Below are 20,506 nucleotides of genomic sequence, written 5' to 3'. Positions count from 1 at the left end.
ACTTTTCTATCAGTGAGTCTAAGAAAAGGTTGGTGCCAGAGTTATAAAAAGCAATTTAACAATAAGATTTTAAATAACCCTTCCGATCCCATTTCTTGTTCAGTAAGGTGTTGAGAAGGAGCGCCCTGTTCATTTGCCAGGCCTAGCAACAATAATTTATAAAACAGACCAAAGCATGAGCAGGACGAGGATTATTTTGGGGGACATATCTAATAGCATTAGACCTTGGACTCTTGGCACAGACTGTCAGATCCATATTACAGACCAAGGCAGGTGCAAGAAAGAGAAGTCGATCCTAAAAATACCCTTGAGGATCTTTGTGAGGAGCAGAAGACACTTGGTGTGTCCTCACTTACCACAGCCGTGTGTTTTAGCTTTTCCTTAGGTCAGTAAGAGAGTCAGTAGTCACATTTGAATTATGGTTTAAGGGGATTATTGGATCAGAATATTAATTTATAATTTATACATTGTAATAAAATATATGTGTAATCTGACAAAAAAATAAATTAACAAAACTACTCATTACTGAGATGCATGTAAACTGACATATTCTTCTTCAGTAGTTTATAAAGCAGTTAACATTTCTCTAATACCAAGTCACTCAGTGGCTCAGCTGTTATATCTGAGGTATAAAACTCATCCCTGTCTGGCCGGAGCTGGAAGCTGTGTTGCCACATTCAAATGGCACATCAACAGTTTACAGGGAGGATATCCGATACATTATCAGGTAAACACTTCTCTGTCCTGAGCCCCTCAGACTGTGAACAATGCCTCTAGGGCTTGCAGGGCTTACCGAAAGCATCTTTTATCAGACTGCCCACTTGCCCAGAGTGACTACAAGTGACCACCCAGTGGGGCTTTTACTAACTCACCCCCCCAAACACACTCACACAGAGAGACACAGACAACCCCAGTGGCTGCAGGCTGACAAAACCCTGTGTCTGGAGCTGCAAGTGACCCCACTCCCACCCTGTCAAAGAGAAAAGGAGCAGTGTAAATGGGAATATAGGGAAGATACAATTGAATAAAACTACATATTTTAGTGAAAGGAAGGTGCAAAAACTCTAAAGGCACTTTTCAAAGAGACAACACTGCTTTTACATGGGCTGAAACACTGGTTCAACAAACTTCACAAGTGCCATGTAGAAATTTATTGTTGATTTCAGTAAGAAATTGTCCTCATCTGTATCTCTGTTTAAATGGCTTCTGTACCATTACCATTAGGACGTCTCTCCATTGGAGCCTCCCCCCTGTCCATCACATCCCATATAAAGGCGTATCAGAAGTCAAATGTTTGGGAGCAACGAATCCAAGAGCAGATCCTTAAAAAAAACGCCGGGGCGCCCACACACGCCTCCTCCAAAATGGTATTGGATGTCCAAAGGAATCCAGTCAGGCCCCCTTGAAAGTACATATGTGACAGGGCACAGTCAGGCAGACTCTGTACTCCAGCTTAGCGTTCAGTTAGGCACAGGCGCCCCTCAAGCCCCTCTCTCACTTCTCTCCTTGGTTTTCATTTGGACGTTTGGTTGGTGCCACAGCAATAAGCAGACATGGATGCCATCAAGAAGAAGATGCAGATGCTCAAGCTCGACAAGGAGAACGCCTTGGACAGAGCAGAGCAGGCTGAGTCAGACAAGAAAGCAGCAGAGGACAGAAGCAAACAGGTCGGCACCTAGTTGTGTTTTTTTCCTTCTCCTCTTGTGGAAAATCTCACAGATCCATAGAGAAAAAAAACAGGATTACCAGCAGCAGTATACATCTGCTGCCATTTAAATGGACCGCGTCCTAAATAAGGATTAATTACTCGTGGATAATTCCACAAGTCCTAAATAAGGATTAATTACTCGTGGATAATTCCAAAATAAGGATTCAATTGAGAGTAAAACATTCTTCTTGATTTTTTTCTCTCTCTCTTCTGGGGATGTTATAATTCCTCTTCTGAGCTGGAAATTGTCGCTAAACATAGACAGGAAAATGATGTTGAAAATGTGATCATCTGTGATAACAAATGACTTTAATGCATGTGTATTTGATATTCTGTTTAACTCTATAATGTCTTTCTAATGCATGTGTAGTTAGAGGACGATATAAGAGAGTTGGAAAAGAAATTGCGCGTATCTGAGGACGAGAGAGATAAAGTGTTTGAGGAGTTCCAAACTGCTGAGGAGAAGCTGCTGACCGCTGAGGAAGTCGCCACCAAGGTATCTGATCCTGACAGTGCATGAGCTAACTTTTCTCTCCTTTTTCTCTCTTTCCACCGTCCTGTCCTGTCCTGTCCTCTCCTGTCCTGTGCGCTCTTGTGCGCAACCTGTGCGCACTCACGCGACTCCGTCTCTTCACGCTGATCACTACCCCTCCTCCTCCTCCTGACACTGAACTGTCCTGCACTGAAACCCACCTCAGCTTGAGGATGATTTGGTAGCGCTGCAGAAGAAGCTGAAGGGAACTGAGGATGAGTTGGACAAGTACTCTGAGGCTCTTAAAGATGCCCAGGAGAAACTTGAGCTGGCTGAGAAGAAAGCCGCCGATGTAAGTAACCACAAGGATCCACGATGGCACCACTCCCGCACCATCACGCTCCCTCACGCCCCTTCACTCTGTCACCACTGTGAGTGTGTGTGTGAAACGACAGTTCAACAGCACAGAGGGATGAACCCCCCCCCCCCCCCTCTGTCGTGGCTTCATTCAAATTAAACCCTCAAATTATTATTTTTATTTCGATTAAATCTTAAAAAAATTAATTTAAATCTTAAAAATTGACTCAAAAACTCCAAATTGACTTTTTGATCAAATGCCCAACTATTGTTGAACTGTCCTTGTGTGTTTTTGTCTGGAATCACATGTTCAATCACTTACGAGTCAGCCCAAACAAACACCTTTTACATTTTTTAATCCAATCCATCCATATGCTATAGAAACATTAACATCATGTAACTATGTGTTTTTGATCCAGATATCTAGATGTGTTCTGTCTCATACACTAGGTCTTAAAGGAGGAAGTTTTTTATAGAGTGAATCGTGAAGTAGTCTTCACGGAGCAACGAGAGCAGCGCCTGGATAAATATAGCCCACTGCTTTATATGGTCAAGATAGAGCTCACATCTGCGGGCTGCGCTCTTTGCTTAGCTAAGGGAAAAACACTAGTTCCCCTCGAAATGTCTCAGGCACAGAACTCACTGTCGAACACATTTAGATCTTCTACAGAAAAGTCATTTTTAGAATATATTGTCTCTCATATTAGTTTTAATTCCCCCCATATTTTTTTATTTTTTTGTTAAATTCATGAAAGGAAAACTATGTGAAGAATTCAGTATAAGGCCTCTAAAGGTCGTGGCCTACAGGAGACAAAACCCACTTCGGGCCTTCCTCAACATTTTCTCATGATAAACAATTCTTACTAAGGAGTTGAGGTCAGGTTCAAGTGCGGCGGACAGATAAGTTTGCTCACATTGGGTCAATCAGGGAATCAGTTTGCAGTCCGGCTTAAACTCTGCCTCCGAGGAGAGCCTGTTGTCGTAATCCTTTAATCGGATTCCTTCAGGGAGTTAGACTTTGTAGTCCACTGACTTTTAACCAATCACTTGATGTGGCTTTTTATTCCCCTTGGTCTAAAATAACCGCTGCAGTCTCTGTCTCATTCTTCCTTTAGTTTACTTCCAAGTATGTCCAAGTGGCTCTAACTACCACTCACTGTTTTACGGCCTTGTTTCTTCATCTGTTTGAACTTAGTCTGTAATTACTGGATTCAATGAGACTTATCGAGCAGCCTCTGGTCTCACAATATATTTTTTTTACCACGTGTACTTTGGACAATTGACCAGCAGAGGTCGCTGCAGCATCGCTAGTCCACCACAAGCATGAGCATCATAGTGTAAGGACTGAGTGTGTTCCTGCCGTTTAAAAAAGATAAACTCCAATTTTAACAATCAAGATTAATCTTTGTATTATTCTGGGGGATCGATGGAGCAGATTTCCAGGATATTAACAATCATGCAGAATATGTATATTTTAATAAACGCGGTACTTCCTGGACAAGTAACAGCCACTGCAGAGCGCGTCTCCAGAAAGCTCGCGCACCGTCTTTACGCAGCGTTCGACACAATCTAGGACGTCACCTCGCAGCCTGACAGTTTCTCGGAAATTGTGCCGCAGCACACTGTCGCCTGTAGTGTTTTTCTACACAACCTATTCATAATATACCTGTATAGAGTTGTAGAGTAAAACAATGGCCGGGGTTACATCGCTGGAGGCGGTGAAACGAAGGATCAAATCGTTGCAAATGCAGGCGGACAATGCCGAGGAGAGAGTCGAGAGATTACAGAAGGAGTTGCTTGTGGAGAAGAAGACCAGGGAACAAGTAAGCACGCTTAACCGCGCGTAAAGACGCTGCACAGCCGCAGAAATTAGCCCTCATCCCCCCTCTCGTGCTGTGCATTAGTGTACAGCTCATTGTGTTTTATACGCAGTGAGATAGAGGGATTTCTCCGGATGCAGCGCAGTCCTGCATGATGAGCTTTTCTCGGCTCCCTGCAGCTTCACCACTAAGTCCTGCCCCGGGTCTGATACCCTGCTGCTCCGGGGCTCAGAGCTTATGACTGCAGACGTTTTGCCAGTAGATGCACAGGTCACAGTCATCTGCAGCCACTTTGAGGCAAATGCTAAATCTGCCTCCTTTATGTCCCTTTGCGTCTCATTTTGACGCACTTCTTTGTAACGGTCCCATCCGGGCTGCTGCGTAATAAGTTCGGTTAATTCAGAGTTGCAGGCGGCAGGAACAAGGTTAAAACACGTTAAAAGAATCATTTCAAGAAAGCAGGAAGTTACAAGTAAACCGTAGCAATATCTAAGGTGCCAGTCTGCACTGTGCAAGCATATGCTCTTTGACTTGTCCATATAAGGACAACAGGTTTTCACAGTTAGAGTGATTTCCCTTTGTGTGAACACAGGAGCTCTTAACTAGATGAGAATAAAATCCTTGGTCAGGGCCTTACAGTGTGTTTTAAATGAAATCAAGGCCACTGCTGCAGTTTATAGATGATCACTAACTTCCTTGTCATGCTTCAAACCTCCATTTGCACTTTGGCCCATGCTGCTCTGCACACTTTAACACAAGCTGCAAGAGGAAAGAGCCTGAAAAGACCTCAGACACCAGGAAGCAGAAGTTGACTGATCTCAAAAGAGGCCTGCTCTCTTTTTTCAACATCACAACCCCATTAATGCAAATTGTGACGGGTGATATTAAATGTTTCTCTCAGTTGGAATCTGTCCAGAGAGTGTCCCCTGGGGTTGAATGTGTAGCAGTCATTTCCAGTGTTATTGTCCCAGGCCCTTTGACTTGAGCCTTGTTAATGTTCTCCCACGGGCCCAGTAATGAGGCTGGGGTAGTCAAACTTCTGTCAGCCGGGGACATTGTTATCATTATGATCAGTGAGGAGCACAGGCAACTCTCCTGGGTGGGTTTTTCCCTACAGGTGCTACTGTGAAACACTTATGAGCAACCCTGACTACACTCAGATACACCACCTACATTCTTTGGGCTGACGTGTACGTGTGCACATGTGTAGTTTCCAGCTTTTATTTTGTAAGAGTTATTGTTGCCCCCCAAATATTCTGACACGCTGTTCCTCTCTCCCCAGGCTGAGGCAGATGTCGCTTCTCTTAACAGACGTATCCAGCTGGTTGAGGAGGAGTTGGATCGTGCACAGGAGCGTCTGGCAACTGCCCTGACCAAGCTGGAGGAGGCTGAGAAGGCTGCTGATGAGAGCGAGAGGTGAGTTCTTTCCTCTTTTTCTTCAGTCTTGTACGTCTGATCTCTGCCATTTCTGTTCCTCTCGCTCTCTTGCTGTAGAGAGCAGGTGGCAGGGCATAAACACATCCAAGGCAGCTGTGTTTCCATCTCTTTGTGAGGGGCACAAGCACTGCCTCTGTGCTCGCTTAGTTGTGTCAGACAGCGCAGTCATTCCAAATCCTGTATTTTCTCTCTCTATGTCAGAAAGCAATCAGTCATTCACCTTTAAAAGAGAATATTAAAGATTTAGACATGTTTTTTCCTCTGGGAGAATGCTGTATCTGTCGGGTCCCAGCTCCTGACTCTACTGTTGGTTCTGTCACACAGAGGCATGAAGGTCATTGAGAACAGGGCCATGAAGGACGAGGAGAAGATGGAGCTGCAGGAGATCCAGCTGAAAGAGGCCAAACACATCGCTGAGGAGGCTGACCGCAAATATGAGGAGGTGAAGTTTCCAGGCCCAATGACTGCCCCCTGAACACTGCACATGCAGAGCAATCAATACCACCGTTAAAATACTCTGTGACAAATACTGATAATAATCAGCATCAATACTCTGCTTGCATTTTTATCCAAATCATAAGTTAACTTAAACCACCATCTTATTAGACAAAATAAACCTTTCATTAATGGTTGAAAAATGGTTTAAAACACACTCTAATTTGTTATAAACTTTTATCAATACATTTGTCAATTACTATATTTTTTGTGGGCCCCAGTAAATGGAGGCTGGTGTGTAAACAGATAGTGACAGATACAATATTGTGTTCATATGAGAAGTCTTAATACTGTATATTTAACAATAATAATAATGATATAATGTTAGTTTAGTACTTTTAACAATGCCCAGACCCTTAACATAGGATAAAAAAACTGAGGGCAAATCAAACTGAATAACTGTAAATCTAAAATACTGATTATAAGTACACATTGAAATATATAAGACATACCATAACAAATGTCCTTCTATCTGTCCATTATTACATTATAGTGTATTATAGATGACATATATAAGAAATATAGTGTGTCTTTAAAAGTTCAGTGGAGAGTCTAAGTAAAGTGTCATAAAGTATAACTTCATTTTATTTCACTTTTATTTTGAGGGAATATTTCGTCCTATACGTGCCGCTCACCAAGTCTTAGCTGTGTTGTGACACTTTGTTGTGCTGCGCCCAAAGGTGGCCCGTAAGCTCGTCATCATTGAGGGTGACCTGGAGCGCACAGAGGAGCGCGCTGAGCTGACAGAGAGGTGAGACGTCCAACCTTTTTCACATGCACCAATTCTGCACTTCTGCTCACGTGACCACAGGCAGTTGGCTCTCATGAGTGTGGTGACTTTGTGTCCAGCAGTGTTGCCCTGTGTTCTTACTGTCTCTGCTGGTTATTTGCATGCCCTCCGTGGTTTGAATGATTGTGGCTTGCACACGAACATCGCCACGCCCACTATCAGACGAGCTCGGCCAATGGAGGAAGAGCTAAGGGTTTTGGAGCAAAGCATGAAATCACTAACCTCCTCGGTCGCACAGGTACCACAGACTAACACACACACTTCTGTATCGTTGTGGCTCTCTCACTTTCATTCGCGCTGCTGAATGGAGCCTCTGCTTTGCTTGCTGTGCTCTCCTCTTTCTTTGCTCTCTCACTCTTTCACGCCTCTAACATGGCAGGGACTGTGCAAGAATAACACCTCACGTTTAAGAGAAGCATGAAATGAACCCAGGAAGCATTCACCCAATCATTTTTTTACAAGCTACCTTTTTGTGTGATGACATGAGCCATATTGCTATTCTCACATGCCTGCTGTGTTAAGGGACTTTGTTAAGCTAATTGGGGTCCCCCTCCTCTTTTTATCCTTGTAGTTTATATTTATTTTGTGTCCTCTCCCTCCTCTCTTTCTTTCTATCCCTCCACCTGTTCCGTGTCCGGTTCTGTCCATCCCTTCCCTCATTTTCCTCCAACTCCCCCCTCTTCTTCTCTTCGGCAACTTTACCCCCCTTTTCATCTAAAACACCAGCAAATGCTCTGAGCTTGAGGAAGAGTTGAAAACTGTGACCAACAACCTGAAGTCACTGGAGGCCCAGGCTGAGAAGGTAAGCGTGACCCTCCTGGCCACGTGCATGCTGTTACACCCCCCCTTATAGTAGACTGGGGGGGGGCAGACGACCCTGGAGGAGCCTGAATCTCTTCCCCTCACTCTTATTTCACAGTATACGTATATATGGCATTACTTTGAGCACACTGGGACATCCAGAGTTTGACTCCTGTTGTTGTTTTTGTCCCACAGTACTCACAGAAGGAGGACAAGTACGAGGAGGAGATCAAGGTCCTCACCGACAAGCTGAAGGAGGTAAAGTTTCACGAGGCCTTATCTGGAGTCCGGGAGCGTTCACAGGAGTCGCAGTGGAAGTGTTGGACTTAACTCGTAAATCTCTCTCTCTCTGCCACAGGCTGAGACTCGTGCTGAGTTCGCTGAGAGATCAGTAGCCAAGCTTGAGAAGACCATCGATGACTTGGAAGGTATGATTTTTTTGCGCTGCTCCCCAGAATGTTACTCTGTTTATTTTAAAATATTTTGTTTCATGATAGTCAGATGCTCAGCTCTTTACCATCAGCTGATTCTTTGCTTTGCTGTTGACTATTTCTACTTTCCTATTCATTTCATCATGGCTCTTTATCAGACAGCATCATACTTATCTTATCTTGCCTCGTTTAAGTCGAGTTGGTTTGTTCTTGAGTTTCCAGGTCGGAAAGAATGGCTTGAATGTTTTCTCAGATATGACGCCTGGATGTTGAATTAGTGGAAAGCTAAAGGCGTGAGAGCCACATGGCAGAAATTGACCCTTTGTTGCTTCCATTCTGTCATTTCTGGTGTAACTTTGTTTTCCTCTTTTTCTCAACTGTTTTTTTTCTTTTATACATCACCTCTTCCCGTCGTCCTCCCTCCTCTCTCTATGGTCTGGATGCTTCTCCCCTTCACCTCCTTGTCACGTGCCACTTCACCTTTTCACTGCACCTTCCTCCCTCCCACCCCCACACCCCCGGCCCACCCAATAGATGAGTTGTATGCCCAGAAACTGAAGTACAAGGCCATCAGCGAGGAGCTGGACCACGCCCTCAACGACATGACCTCCATGTAATTCTCAACTTGCCGTGCCTGCTCATGTCACTGTCACCGTCTGTCCCCTCCGTCCTCTGTGCATGATCAGCTAGCCCACCTCATCACCCTGATATGTTGTGAAACCATTACTATTAGTACATCTGCCCCTAGAATTATGATGTTAATGCACCTGTGTTTTTAAATAGTCTTAATGTTGAATGTCTTGAAACAGACATTGTGGAAAGTTTTGTGTAGTTTAAGCTCAGTTGCAATAATAATACTCAACTCAAGATGTTACAATGATACTGATGATGTATCAGTATTATTGGTGATTGAGAATACTGTGAACAGGACTGAAGTATTGAGATGCATGCAGCATGGGTCTGTTTACATTTTATAGCTGGATAATTGTGAGTTTTATTATTTTTTATATGAATATTTGTATTCTATTAGTTAGTGCATTTTTTTAGAATTCCCAAATTTTCTAAAATGATATTGCATTTACACAATGCATGAAGGTTGTTGTCATGGAAACATTTCAATTGATCTCATTCAATGTAACTCACTGTTATGTGTCTCCATTCAAACTAATATGGTGTACGTCTGTGCAGAAGAAATGCCTGCCTATTTGTATGAGCCCCCCCCCCCATCCTTTTATCTTACTGGTTAACACTGTCCCAGTTTCATTCATCAGTGTGGCCGAGCCCCTAAATTAATTGTTGTCCCTCCTCATTTGATTATGAGATTGAGACAGAGATTGATTGGCGAGGTGCACCACATCTGTCCCGCCCCGTGCCGCCTCTACTGGCGCTGATCGAGCAACCATCTCGATCAGAGAGCGCAGTTGTTTTGACCTTGTGTTTGACTGCATGCTCTACCTCACAATGCACTCCCATTGTGCATTGTGGTCTTGTCGTGCAGTGCCGTGACTCGCGTGGTTCTTGTGTACTGTGGTGCACATCTCAAATTTCGGTGAAGGTCCTGCGCCAACCCCCCCGGTTCACTGTACTTCTTCTCTCCCACACAGATAATTTGTTTACACCTCATCAAAGATGCCTCCTGCCGGCTGAGCAGCACCTGTCTGCCCTCTCCAGCCTTCTCTCCATTCTCCCCTCCCTCCCTGTCTTCGCTTTCCTGTCCTCCTTATGTTTTCATCCTCATGTCAACGATTACTGCATCCCATCTCTTGTACAGAATCCTAGAAACTTTCTGCGTTGTGTAAAAAATAAACGTCCTTCCTTCTATTTAAGCTGTATCTCTTTACTCTGTCCTTTTTCCTTTTCAATTTATCCTCACATGGCTTTAATAAAACCAGGAAGTTTTGATGTTCATTTTGTTTTCTGCATTCTCAACAAACCACTAGTTGAGATTCCCTAGGCGTAGTGTCATAGTTGTTCTTTGTTTGTTGTTCAGATATTTGTCCTGTGAGGCTGAGATATTAGAAATATCTCAATAGAGCAGTGAACACGTAAACCTAAAGCAACTGCAGGTACTTGACTGGAAGCTGAGCCGAGTCTCTCTTAGCATTTGAGACTGATGCATGCGAGCACTTTTGGATATTTAGTCCTGTGGCAGGATGAGGGGACTGGAAAGATTTGGGGATCGGAGGGAACTCGTGTTGGATTGTGATCAGGAAGACTGTGGTGAAGTAAAGGAACGGTGGAGCACAGAACAGTATGTGAGATTTGTTGAGCCTGGTTGCTGATTAAAAGAAAACTGGATGAAACTGATATCAGTGGTGTTGACACGTGGGCTCTGTATGAAACACGGTATCCTGTCATAATGTGAATAAATATACAATCACACATTCTGAGTCGTTTTATTAAGTTTATTTCCATAAAGTCAGGCACAGAAAGACGAGCAAGGTATATTTTTGCTGGAGCTGTGTGTTTTCATAATGTAAACGAGAATGTAGAACAATCATTAAGCTACATTCTTACACTAGAAAAAGGAGGCAGGAGAATAATTGATTCTCAGGAGTTTAATCTAATGTTGATCAGACATGTTAAAGTAAATGCTTAGATTGACATACACAGCATTTATAGAATCCCTATTTTTTTTAAATTTTGTTTCCATAATATCTGATTTTAAAGTTAGTGAAACTATGCTGCCATGGTCCTCTTTTTTACTCTACACACTGCCCTGTCATGCGTTACCATCAATGTGTGTTACATGTTTCAGAGGAAGAAAGAAAACTCCCTCTCAAAAATGACAATTAAAGGCTATTCAGATTTATTTCTAGTGTTAGTTTACAAAGATTTAACAAACTCTTAAGTGACCTATTCTAAAGCAGGTAGGTGTCATCAACAGACAATGCCTCTCTCTTTTTCTGTTTTTCCTCTGACTTCCTGTCCTCTCTCTGTTTTTCAACTTGCTCTCTGACTGCAAAGATCGCCTCCACCCGCAGCTTGAGAAAAACCGCCTGCTCACTAATGAACTACGTGTGGCCTTGAATGAGGACTAAATTGTGTGAATGTCTCATGTTCCTCGTTTTAAAATGTGTACGACAATCTGATGCAGTGTGCCATCCGAACCTTGTCAGTTTTGCATTGTCGGTGTATATACAACGCTTGCACTGCTTGAAGTTTGTGTTGCTGTTTTTTGTGGAGATGTATTTAGAGTGAAATGCAGTTTAAAAAAAATCAGGGATTAGCTCAAATATGTTTTTAAATTTTCTTATTTTAAAACTTACAATAATTGTTTTGTTGTGTTTATGTGCATTAATAAGGACTCCTCTGTAGACTGTAACCTGTTTGCATGGTTGCTTGCGCATCATAATACGAGCTCTCTTGTTTTCTGCCAGTGTTGTGCAGAACGGGTTAATTGAATGACTTGACCTGAACGATGTAGCCAGCTTCATTATTAATGCAAGCTAACCTGTGTCGCTCTGTGTGAGATTAAAACCTTTTCGTTTGATGTTCTAACAGAGAAACTCTCACACGCTAAAGAGGAGAACCTCGATATGCACCAGATGCTGGACCAGACTCTAATGGAACTGAATAATTTGTGAAAGCACGGTCTGACCCCATCACACACTGTGGTTTTTGGCTTTTTGTCCTTGCACCTTGCTTACGTAAACCTCTCCTCGTACCTTGTCTGTGGTGGAGAAACAAACAGCCAGATGCTATTCCCGTCGCACCGCCCTGCCTTCAGCAGAACCTGACCAAGGAGCAAAGCTAAAGGGAAGTAAAGCTTCACCATTATTCCCTTTGATGAAAATTAAACTGAGCTCACCATTGTTTTTGCAAGCCAGTTTCTATCTTCTAATGATGTAGGTTTATTTCTTTTGTGCCATCCGTTACAATATTGTTTTCTACATCTGCATTTAAGCTGATCAGGTACGCTCCATTCGACTCTGATTATGCACATTCCAAAGGATAAAGTGGAGAAATTTTGCACTTAATATAATAAACCTCAACATTATGAACCGTGTGCAAACTGTAAGACAATATGTTTTAGAAATACATGCCCTCCTCCCAGAAAGTGTAAGTATACATTGACTACACCAGTCAGTATGTATACTGGTGCTACTGTACTGTAAAGCAATGTCTTAAAAATGCTAATACATCACGGTATAGTCTTAGTTTTCTTAAAAAAAACCATTTTAAAAATGTGTTCATCTTGTCTGTAAAGTATGATTTGAGTCATCTGGTTGTGCAACATTTTAGCTTTTATGTTAACGTAGATGTTTCAAGTGTTTATCATATCTGACATGTACAAATTAGAAAATAAAAGCACGTTTTGAAAGTTTTTTAACTTTGTTTGTGGTTAATTTAGTTGCCCTTTTGTCCATTTAGTTTGAAGGTGGAGTAAATTAATAGTTTTAATATATTTTTGACGGACAGAATAAAAAAAGAATATTAAATAGACTTCATCTTCCCCACAGAGATGAAGAATGTGTTTTTCAGTACAAGTGCAGAGATCTTCAATTTGGTTCATTTTCGCTTGACACTGAACTTCACCTCCATCTGGGGGAAAAACACTGTCATGTGTTTCTTTGGTTCACTGGAGCTGAGCACTGCTGGACCGTATCAACTCAGTTTCTGATTAATCCGACCACATAGCAGCAGCAGAAAAATGAACGTGACCTCCATATATTTTGCAGGGTATCTTACTTTACTCAGGAGCCATCAGTGGAGCTAAATGCATTTTCCCTTAGACATGTAATGAGCCTAAAAACGAAAAATAAGAAGGCTACTGTAATCTACTAAGGGAAACTGTGTGCACTCATCGTATTATTCAGCTGTTACTGTGAACACAAGCATGTTCGTGTTCTTCGCATGTTCACAGCAGATAAGTAGTTGTCACAACCTCAAAGTCCTGTGTTGCACCAGTGAGAGATAAGGGGGGGCAGAGAGAGAGAGAGAGTGTGTGTGTGTGTGTGTGTGTGTGTGTGTGTGTGTGTTTTCATTTTCCCTATTTCACAATATTTTAGTCTCGCCAATTAAAGTGATACTAATAGATGCACTAACTTAACATTATTGTAACAGCAATTATAGCAGCGGAGAATCAATTATAGTTATTATAATAATAATAGAGAGGATGAAAATAACACAACGATAGTTGCGTGTCAGTGTCACATCTAGATCCTGCAGCTCTGAGTCACGTACCTGCTGAATGAGAACAGACAGGATGTCATGTTTTTCATTGAATAAACACACGATTTGATTCACTGAATTACCTTAGAAAGATGAGTTTTAGCTGATTTCTAAATATTAAAAACAGAAACCAGGCCTTTAAAAGTTCTACATATTTACATGTTCAAATCATAATCTCAACATGCAAATATATATATATACATATAAATATATTGAGTAAGGATCAAAGAGTTCCACCAACAGTTACTAACAAGATCAATAAAGGTGTCTCAGAATATCAAATATATAAAAGGAGAAGCTGGTCGAGTTCACAAACGGAAAAGTGGGACTTTCCGAGGAGCCCGTGAATGCAGCAGTTCCACCTGACTCGATTGTTCAGGTCTGGTTCGATGATTCTTTCAGGAAGTAGCCGCTCAGCAACAGAAGCGGTTCTCACCATGTCGCGGTTGTTTGTCACCCGCCGCTTTTGTCCCTCGTGTCCTCGGCCCCTGTCCTCCCGGTCTCTGTCTCTGTGGACGAGGCTGAAGCAGCAGCAGCAGAGGAAGGGTTTCTCCCAGCAGCACAGACTCCACACGCAGGGGTTCACACAGGGGAAGTCCAGGCTGTGGGTGTGCGGGCTCGGTGTGGGGTTAGCTTTAGCTGTGGGGCTGAAACACCGCTGGTGTGGGGATGAAGCTGCAGCAGCGGAACGGACCGATCGATACAGAGCTGCGGTGTCAGTGAGCAGAGAGCTGCTGCACAGGATCCAGGTAGGAACACAGTGTGTGGCCTGTTTCACCAGCACTCACTTGGCTCTATATCCTGTATAATAATAATAATAATAATAATAATAATCCACGTGTGTGTTGTCTGTGTGCTGTCAGGCGGAGGTCGGGGCTCCCGGGCTGGTGGTCGGGGTCTCTGTGGACGGTGCTCAGGTCTGGTGTGAGGGTAGGTGCCTCTGGTGGTGAAATGGTTTAAAGGTCCAGTGTGTTTGATTTAGGTGAAAGGGATCTATTCGCAGAAATTGAATGTAAAATAATCCTAGTGATGTTTTCACTACAGTTTCATCTAAATTGTGCGGTTGTTGTTTTCTTCACCCTAGAATGGGCTCTTTATATTTAAAACTTTATATTTACATCCGGAGGGGCTCCTCTCTACGGAGGTCGCCATGTTTTTTTTACAGTAGCCCAGACTGGACAAACTAAACACCTTTTGAGTTTCTATGACAACTGAAGGCTACCACAGTTTCTGTTTTTTGTTTGGAAGGGGAAAGGGAGGTGGGGGGTATTCAGCTGAAAACATGCAACTTCATCATTAGATGTCACTACATTCTACAAATCAAACCTTAAAGAGATAGTTTAGAGATTCTGTAGGGTCAAGGAATTATTTCCCACAGAAAAACGAATGAATTGTCTCAGGACTGAGTTTTTGTTATCCACTTGTAGTATGAAGTTAGGTAAAATAGCAGTATTGGGCCGTCGTGGCTCATTTTTCGAGTGTCAGTGGGATCTTAATAATATACATAACATAATCGTGATGCTTTAGACATGTAGGGATAGGGCAAAACTAATCATGTAAACTAAGAGAGATGAGGCAGATACTGCCCCCTCTCTCACACGCTTCAAATCATTGTTAAAGACACATCTCTTCTCTTTAGCCTTTTCGAGTTGAGAGTGTTATTCTCACAGCAGATTTTATTATCAATATTATGACATGTTGCGTATTGCTATTTTATTGTTGTACCTTTGGTCAATCAAGTTTTTGACATTGACATTTTCTTATACAGTAATACTACAATTACCCAGAGCGGAAAACGGGATAAAGTTACTTATTTTGTACTAAAACATAAGAAATTGAGTTTATAATTATACTAAACAGCAAATGGTTGTTTTGGAGAAGCTGGAGAACACCTCTGCCACCAATGATTAACCAACCATCAAAATAGCTGCCAATTCAATTTCTGTTTTATTGACTAAATTGTGTGAGTGTTCTCATAATCATTAGTTGCTGTTGGAGTTGTCCCTCTTGCTGACATTATGCAAACACTGGCATCATGTTTTCATTTGTGGGCCTGAGCTATGCAAAATGGTCGGGTCTATGCGTCACCAGGCTGCATGGTCCCACAAAGGATTACAAGAAAATGAATGCTCAATTGGTGAGGTTGCTGAAAGTCCCATCGGTTGCCAGTTTTTGCACCTTAGCCGGGACCCCAGTAATTGCCATTGCTGCCAACACTGTTGCTCTTACAGATTTCCTGCCTTTTTTGGCAAAAGAAAAATCCTTTGAAGGTTGTGAAGAAAAAAAAATGGGAGACACCTCCCATCGTTAAAGTGGCCGTTCCTGTCATGAATCAGACCAGCGGATTGCCACAGGAATAAGAGACCCAGTGACAAACAATAGGAAATTAAGCATCATTGCCATCCATGGTCTCTTTCCTTGACTGAAATGCCTCAAAACTGATTTAATGCAACACACTGACTTCACTGAAATCACATCCCAAAATGACTCTTTAAAATTCAGGGATCGGTTTTGCTGATTTGGAGAACCGTGTGCCGTGCAGCCCAGAAACAGTGATGCGGATCGCCAGCATCAGTAAACCCCTCACATCTGCAGCTGCTGCACGACTGTGCGAGGAAGGGAAACTGGATCTTGATGTCCCTGTCCAGAAATATGTCCCTGAATTTCCCCAGAAACAATTTGAGGGTCAGGATGTAAGTCAGTTGAAGAGATGCACAAAATATTTCAGCAGTCCTGTCTTGTGCATTTTTTGTGTTCATCTCACATTCACGTTATTTATTCTGTTCTCTCAGGTGACGATAACCCCTCGTATGATCCTGTCCCACCTGAGCGGTATCCGACATTATGAGAAGGATGTGAAAAAGGTGAAAGAGGACAGGGAGAAAGCTAAAAGACTTCTAAAGCCACTGCTTAAAGAGAAAGAGGATGAAAAGAGCTCATCTGAAAACAAAGACACTACTCAACAGAGCAGTAAAGAGAAGGACAACACAAAGGCTAAGAAGAAAAAAGAGTTTGAGCATGAAGAATACTATTTGAAGGACAACTTTGAAAGTGTCACTCAGGCCTTGGACCTCTTCAAGGATGACCCACTCATTTTCAAACCCGGTAAATCACAGATTTCCCTGCTAATGAAACAAGTCAAACACGATTCATTCTCAATGTAAATGTATGAAGATTTATACGATTTATATTTTGCGTCATGCAGGCTCCACTTTTTACTACTCCACCCACGCCTATACTCTGCTCAGTGCTGCTGTGGAGCGCGCTGCCGGCCAGCACTTCATGGACGTCATGATGAACATGTTCCGTGAGCTGGGGATGCTCAAAACAGTGCCTGATGAGAATGGTCCTATTATTTATCACCGCTCCAGGTAATTCGAGTAAATATTCAGAAGTTATTATGGGGGAGATGTGTCAGTAACATCAGAGCAGAACTGTTCTTTTGAGGTCGTTTCATGCTAAGACTCCATTGGTAAGTCCATATTAAAATATAACGTTCCTCCACAGATATTATCATGTCAACAAGAGAGGACGTGTGGTAAACTGCCAGTATGTGGACAACTCCTACAAGTGGGCAGGAGGCGGCTTCCTCTCCACGGTGGGAGACCTGCTGCTGTTCGGTAATGCTCTGCTCTACAGCTACCAGGTAGCCCACCTTAAGGACACAGAGGGCTTGTTGCCAGGCTTCCTTAAACCCAAAACTGCCATAGATCTGTGGGCACCTGTTGACAGGACAGAGGCCAGCTGGGATAAGGATGGGTTGTATGCCCAGGGCTGGCTGGTCGTGGAGAAACTGCAGAAATATGGCCAGTGCAGGAGGCGCAGGCACTACGTGTCGCACACAGGCGGCGCTGTGGGGGCGAGCAGCGTCCTCCTGGTGTTACCCAGAGAGGAGGTGGAGCAGCATCAAGGACAGAGCTGTCCGCTCCCACAGGGGGTGGTGGTCACCATCATCACTAACATGCAGTCTGTGGGACTCAACAGCACTGCACTGAAAATTGCACATGAGTTTGACAAAGCCAGACAAAGCCTGCAAGAGTAAGCTAAAGAGCTTTTCTAGTCTTGATGAAAAGCTCTTTATGACTTGATGATGACAGTTTGCCATTCACTCATTTAAACAGTGCATCTATTAGCAGCTCTTTTTTTAATTCGGGGTTCAGTATCTTGCCCAAGGACACTTTGGCATGCAGGTGGCATCGAACTGCCGATCTCCTGATTGGAGGAGGAGGATGTCCACTCTACCCCTTAGCCACAGCCGCCACAATAATGATGATCTTGTGATCCGGTGTCATTTTGATAGAGCTTATTTTTAGTACCATAGTCTTCGAAAATGAAATAAATATTAACATGTATTTATATACATTTCATACCTTGCATAATAAACACCTTTTTAATTACAACACAAAGCACAGATGCCATTTTACCACTAGGTGGAGGCAGTTTCTTACACCAACAGGCCACTGACCTTTGATACCAGTGACTGGCTTCATACAGGAAGGAATTCATTTCACAATAAAAACTGCCTGAAAAATGAATCTCAATCCATCCATTTCAATAAATTAATTTTTTAGAAATTTTAGAAAAGCTTTTCATGTACAATAAAAACACTAAGGTTGCCATTTAAAACAGCGTGCTATGTAACTGAGTTTATACCCAGATATTTCTTCATAGCATCTTCACATACTTTTAGAAAAACGCTATGGTGTATTGATGGAGGGTAGCTCTGGAAATAGAACATAGGTTGATATTACCAACTTTTGATATCGAATGTATTTGCCTCTGATAAATTGACTCAAGCCACAAGTAAAATCCTGACTTTTCTTTGAATTATAAAATAAAAGGCCTGAATGAGGATCAGTAACTAAGCTGTCAGCTGTTCAAAGTGTGTTTTTGCTTCAATACTTGGCCTCAGCTATGTGAGACCACTGTGTGTCCCACCCAAACCAGAGACTAACAAACTATTAGCAATGCAGCTAAACAAGTTTTAATTGTTCTTCAAACTGAATTGACACAGACTTGATGTCACCATTCTCATTAGAAAACTCCTGGGATCTCTGATCTCCTGTGCCCCTATTTTTAGATTTAAGTGAACTGATGAACGGCTTGGGATAAGCTAATTATACAGAGTCCCTCACACAGTGTATCTCTTAAGTTTGCTGTGTGTGTGTGTGTGTGTGTGTGTGTGTGTGTGTGTGTGTGTGTTTGTTTTCAAACTGCCAAGTGGAGACATTTTTAAAAAGTGAGGTCATCCTGACCAGTCTGGACTTCTTCAAGGGGCAATTATGGTTTAGGGTTAAGATTAGATCATAATTATTTTAAGAATAGGCTGCAGGCTGAGGAATGAAGTGCTGACGGTTAGGTTTAGTTTAGAGGCCATTCAAGCGAATGACTAGTCAGTCAGGAACTTCACAAGTAGATTAATGCTGTGTGCGTGTGCGTGCTTGTTTCCGTGTCACCAAAAATCAGAGTCAAATGATTCAGTAGGGATCATTACATATTTTTACACAATTAGAAAATATTTACTAATAACAAATTCTGCATAATTCCTAATCAATACAAGTTATTTTTCACTTATAATAACTTCAATGTGCAGCTTAATAGTTCAAAAACTAGTTTTTCAACGACAACTGTGCTCTGTCAATACAAAACACATTGAAATGAATGTGATGTAACATGATGGACACCAGTGCCAACTTCTTTAGCTGTGTTATAAAGGTTATACTATCCAAGTGATTCAGATCTGTCACTTTCACACCCTGTGTTTGTGTGTGTGATTTAATGAATTACATGTTTCTTTAACAAACTGGATCCAGAAATCTGATGAGACGATTAATCGGCTCTTCGCTCGCTCACTTTAGTTACATTTGGCACGGCACTTTTCCTCCATCTCTCATAGTCATATGATAAGATTAATTCATCGTCCTATCCAACACACAACAAGAGAGGACATGTTCATGTTCATCAAGATACAGGTTAAACTCGTGGTTTTACTCTCCAATACTGTTGCGGGTTGTTCTGTTGGCTCTGTTGATTGGCTTTCAACATCCTGTGTGAAGACACAAGTCATGGTCATGAGCTTTAATAAATAAATATAAATATCCGCAGACTTATGAATTCCACGTCCTAATGTTCCCTTTTTTTTAAGTTTTGAGAAAAACGAATGCATAATCTGCTTACCTGCGCACGTAGTAGATAACAAATCCGAGCACCACTAAGATGAGGAGAGTAATGATGAGCACGGCTGCAATTAACCCCGCCTCCCCTGCGTAGGTGATCTTACTCTGCAGCAGATACTCCTCACATCTGCTGCCTTTGTAATCATCGTTGCACCTGAAAGAAGATGTGACGTAGAAACAATACAATTATGCTCTGCTGTAAAATCAACATATACTCCTGCATAGATGTTATAGACTCATTCTTACACTTAAGAAAGTTGAAAAATATTTTTTAATTAACTTACACACAGGAGAGTGTATCCATAGAGGGTATTCTGTAGCATGTCGCTCCATTCATACAATAGGTGGCCTCCTGCCCATCACACAGTTCTCCATGATCTACACAAACATAACATTTGAGTAAAGATGCTGGAACAGAACTGAATCGTCACCTTTAAGACTATCTTTGTCTTTTTATATTCTTTCATATTTACCTGCCATCATTTAGACGTTTTTGTTGCTGTTTCCTGAAAACACAGAACACGTTTTTTTTACAGAGGGAAATAATCCTTTCACCACTACGGAAAGAAAAAATGATAAAACCAGATGTTTCAGATGCCAATAATGAAAACAAACCTACATATACAAACAACCTTGTGAAAAGAAAAGAGTTATGAGAGGAATATCATCACCTTGTCTGAAATAAATCAAAAATCTTGTCGTTACCAGCTCTTGAAATCCCAGCTTTCGGTCGTCAGTGAAGGTGAGTCATACTGTCACTTCAAAGTAACTCACAGGTGCTTTTAGTCAGACCTCGGAAGAAACTGTCATGTGGGCGTGTTCCTCCCTTGTACTAGAAAAATGT

At 42.2% G+C, this 20,506-nt stretch overlaps 3 protein-coding genes across 9 annotated transcripts; 2 read left to right on the top strand and 1 right to left on the bottom strand.

Moving 5' to 3' along the window:
* Nucleotides 1–1,260: 1,260 nt before the first annotated feature.
* Nucleotides 1,261–12,638, top strand: tpm1 (tropomyosin 1 (alpha)). 6 transcript variants are annotated; one of them, XM_069528741.1, is made up of 10 exons: nucleotides 1,261–1,667; nucleotides 2,079–2,204; nucleotides 5,640–5,773; nucleotides 6,119–6,236; nucleotides 6,970–7,040; nucleotides 7,806–7,881; nucleotides 8,076–8,138; nucleotides 8,239–8,308; nucleotides 8,846–8,924; nucleotides 9,916–10,132. In XM_069528741.1, the coding sequence occupies exons 1-10, from the start codon at nucleotides 1,554–1,556 to the stop codon at nucleotides 9,917–9,919; spliced, it is 855 nt and encodes a 284-aa protein (XP_069384842.1). In that variant the 5' UTR covers nucleotides 1,261–1,553; the 3' UTR covers nucleotides 9,920–10,132. The 6 variants fall into 6 exon arrangements, with proteins under 6 accessions (XP_069384842.1, XP_069384845.1, XP_019934559.2 ...); XM_020079000.2 differs by lacking the exon at nucleotides 2,079–2,204 and adding an exon at nucleotides 2,407–2,532 and having other exon boundaries at nucleotides 1,402–1,667; XM_069528744.1 differs by lacking the exons at nucleotides 8,846–8,924; nucleotides 9,916–10,132 and adding an exon at nucleotides 11,816–12,638.
* A 1,171-nt stretch (nucleotides 12,639–13,809) lies between these two features.
* Nucleotides 13,810–18,351, top strand: lactb (lactamase, beta). The gene is made up of 6 exons (XM_020114069.2): nucleotides 13,810–14,235; nucleotides 14,350–14,416; nucleotides 15,989–16,179; nucleotides 16,279–16,591; nucleotides 16,692–16,857; nucleotides 16,994–18,351. The coding sequence occupies exons 1-6, from the start codon at nucleotides 13,834–13,836 to the stop codon at nucleotides 17,526–17,528; spliced, it is 1,674 nt and encodes a 557-aa protein (XP_019969628.2). The 5' UTR covers nucleotides 13,810–13,833; the 3' UTR covers nucleotides 17,529–18,351.
* Nucleotides 18,352–19,229: 878 nt separating this feature from the next.
* Nucleotides 19,230–20,452, bottom strand: LOC109624256 (pro-neuregulin-4, membrane-bound isoform). Of its 2 annotated transcripts, none has more exons than XM_020078803.2 (5): nucleotides 20,368–20,452; nucleotides 20,136–20,168; nucleotides 19,947–20,040; nucleotides 19,664–19,816; nucleotides 19,230–19,532 (listed from the first exon to the last, which is right to left on the bottom strand). In XM_020078803.2, the coding sequence occupies exons 2-5, from the start codon at nucleotides 20,143–20,145 to the stop codon at nucleotides 19,460–19,462; spliced, it is 330 nt and encodes a 109-aa protein (XP_019934362.1). In that variant the 5' UTR covers nucleotides 20,146–20,168; nucleotides 20,368–20,452; the 3' UTR covers nucleotides 19,230–19,459. The 2 variants fall into 2 exon arrangements, with proteins under 2 accessions (XP_019934362.1, XP_019934363.1); XM_020078804.2 differs by having other exon boundaries at nucleotides 20,334–20,431.
* Between the last annotated feature and the right edge of the window lie 54 nt (nucleotides 20,453–20,506).

Source organism: Paralichthys olivaceus, chromosome 7, assembly GCF_024713975.1.
Source record: "Paralichthys olivaceus isolate ysfri-2021 chromosome 7, ASM2471397v2, whole genome shotgun sequence".
Classification (NCBI taxonomy): Eukaryota; Metazoa; Chordata; class Actinopteri; order Pleuronectiformes; family Paralichthyidae; genus Paralichthys; species Paralichthys olivaceus.
This window is presented reverse-complemented; position numbering and strand designations above follow the sequence as displayed.

Coding starts and splice junctions, on each gene's coding strand:
- lactb (XM_020114069.2), top strand. CDS start 13,834: ATGCAGCAGTTCCACCTGACTCGATTGTTCAGGTCTGGTTCGATGATT. Junction 14,236..14,349: donor AGCTGCTGCACAGGATCCAG/GTAGGAACACAG, acceptor GTGTGCTGTCAG/GCGGAGGTCGGGGCTCCCGG. Junction 16,592..16,691: donor CCCACTCATTTTCAAACCCG/GTAAATCACAGA, acceptor TGCGTCATGCAG/GCTCCACTTTTTACTACTCC.
- tpm1 (XM_069528744.1), top strand. CDS start 1,554: ATGGATGCCATCAAGAAGAAGATGCAGATGCTCAAGCTCGACAAGGAG. Junction 2,205..5,639: donor CTGAGGAAGTCGCCACCAAG/GTATCTGATCCT, acceptor CTCTCTCCCCAG/GCTGAGGCAGATGTCGCTTC. Junction 6,237..6,969: donor CTGACCGCAAATATGAGGAG/GTGAAGTTTCCA, acceptor CTGCGCCCAAAG/GTGGCCCGTAAGCTCGTCAT.
- LOC109624256 (XM_020078803.2), bottom strand. Junction 19,817..19,946: donor ATGGATACACTCTCCTGTGT/GTAAGTTAATTA, acceptor ATCTTCTTTCAG/GTGCAACGATGATTACAAAG. Junction 19,533..19,663: donor GTTATCTACTACGTGCGCAG/GTAAGCAGATTA, acceptor GTCTTCACACAG/GATGTTGAAAGCCAATCAAC.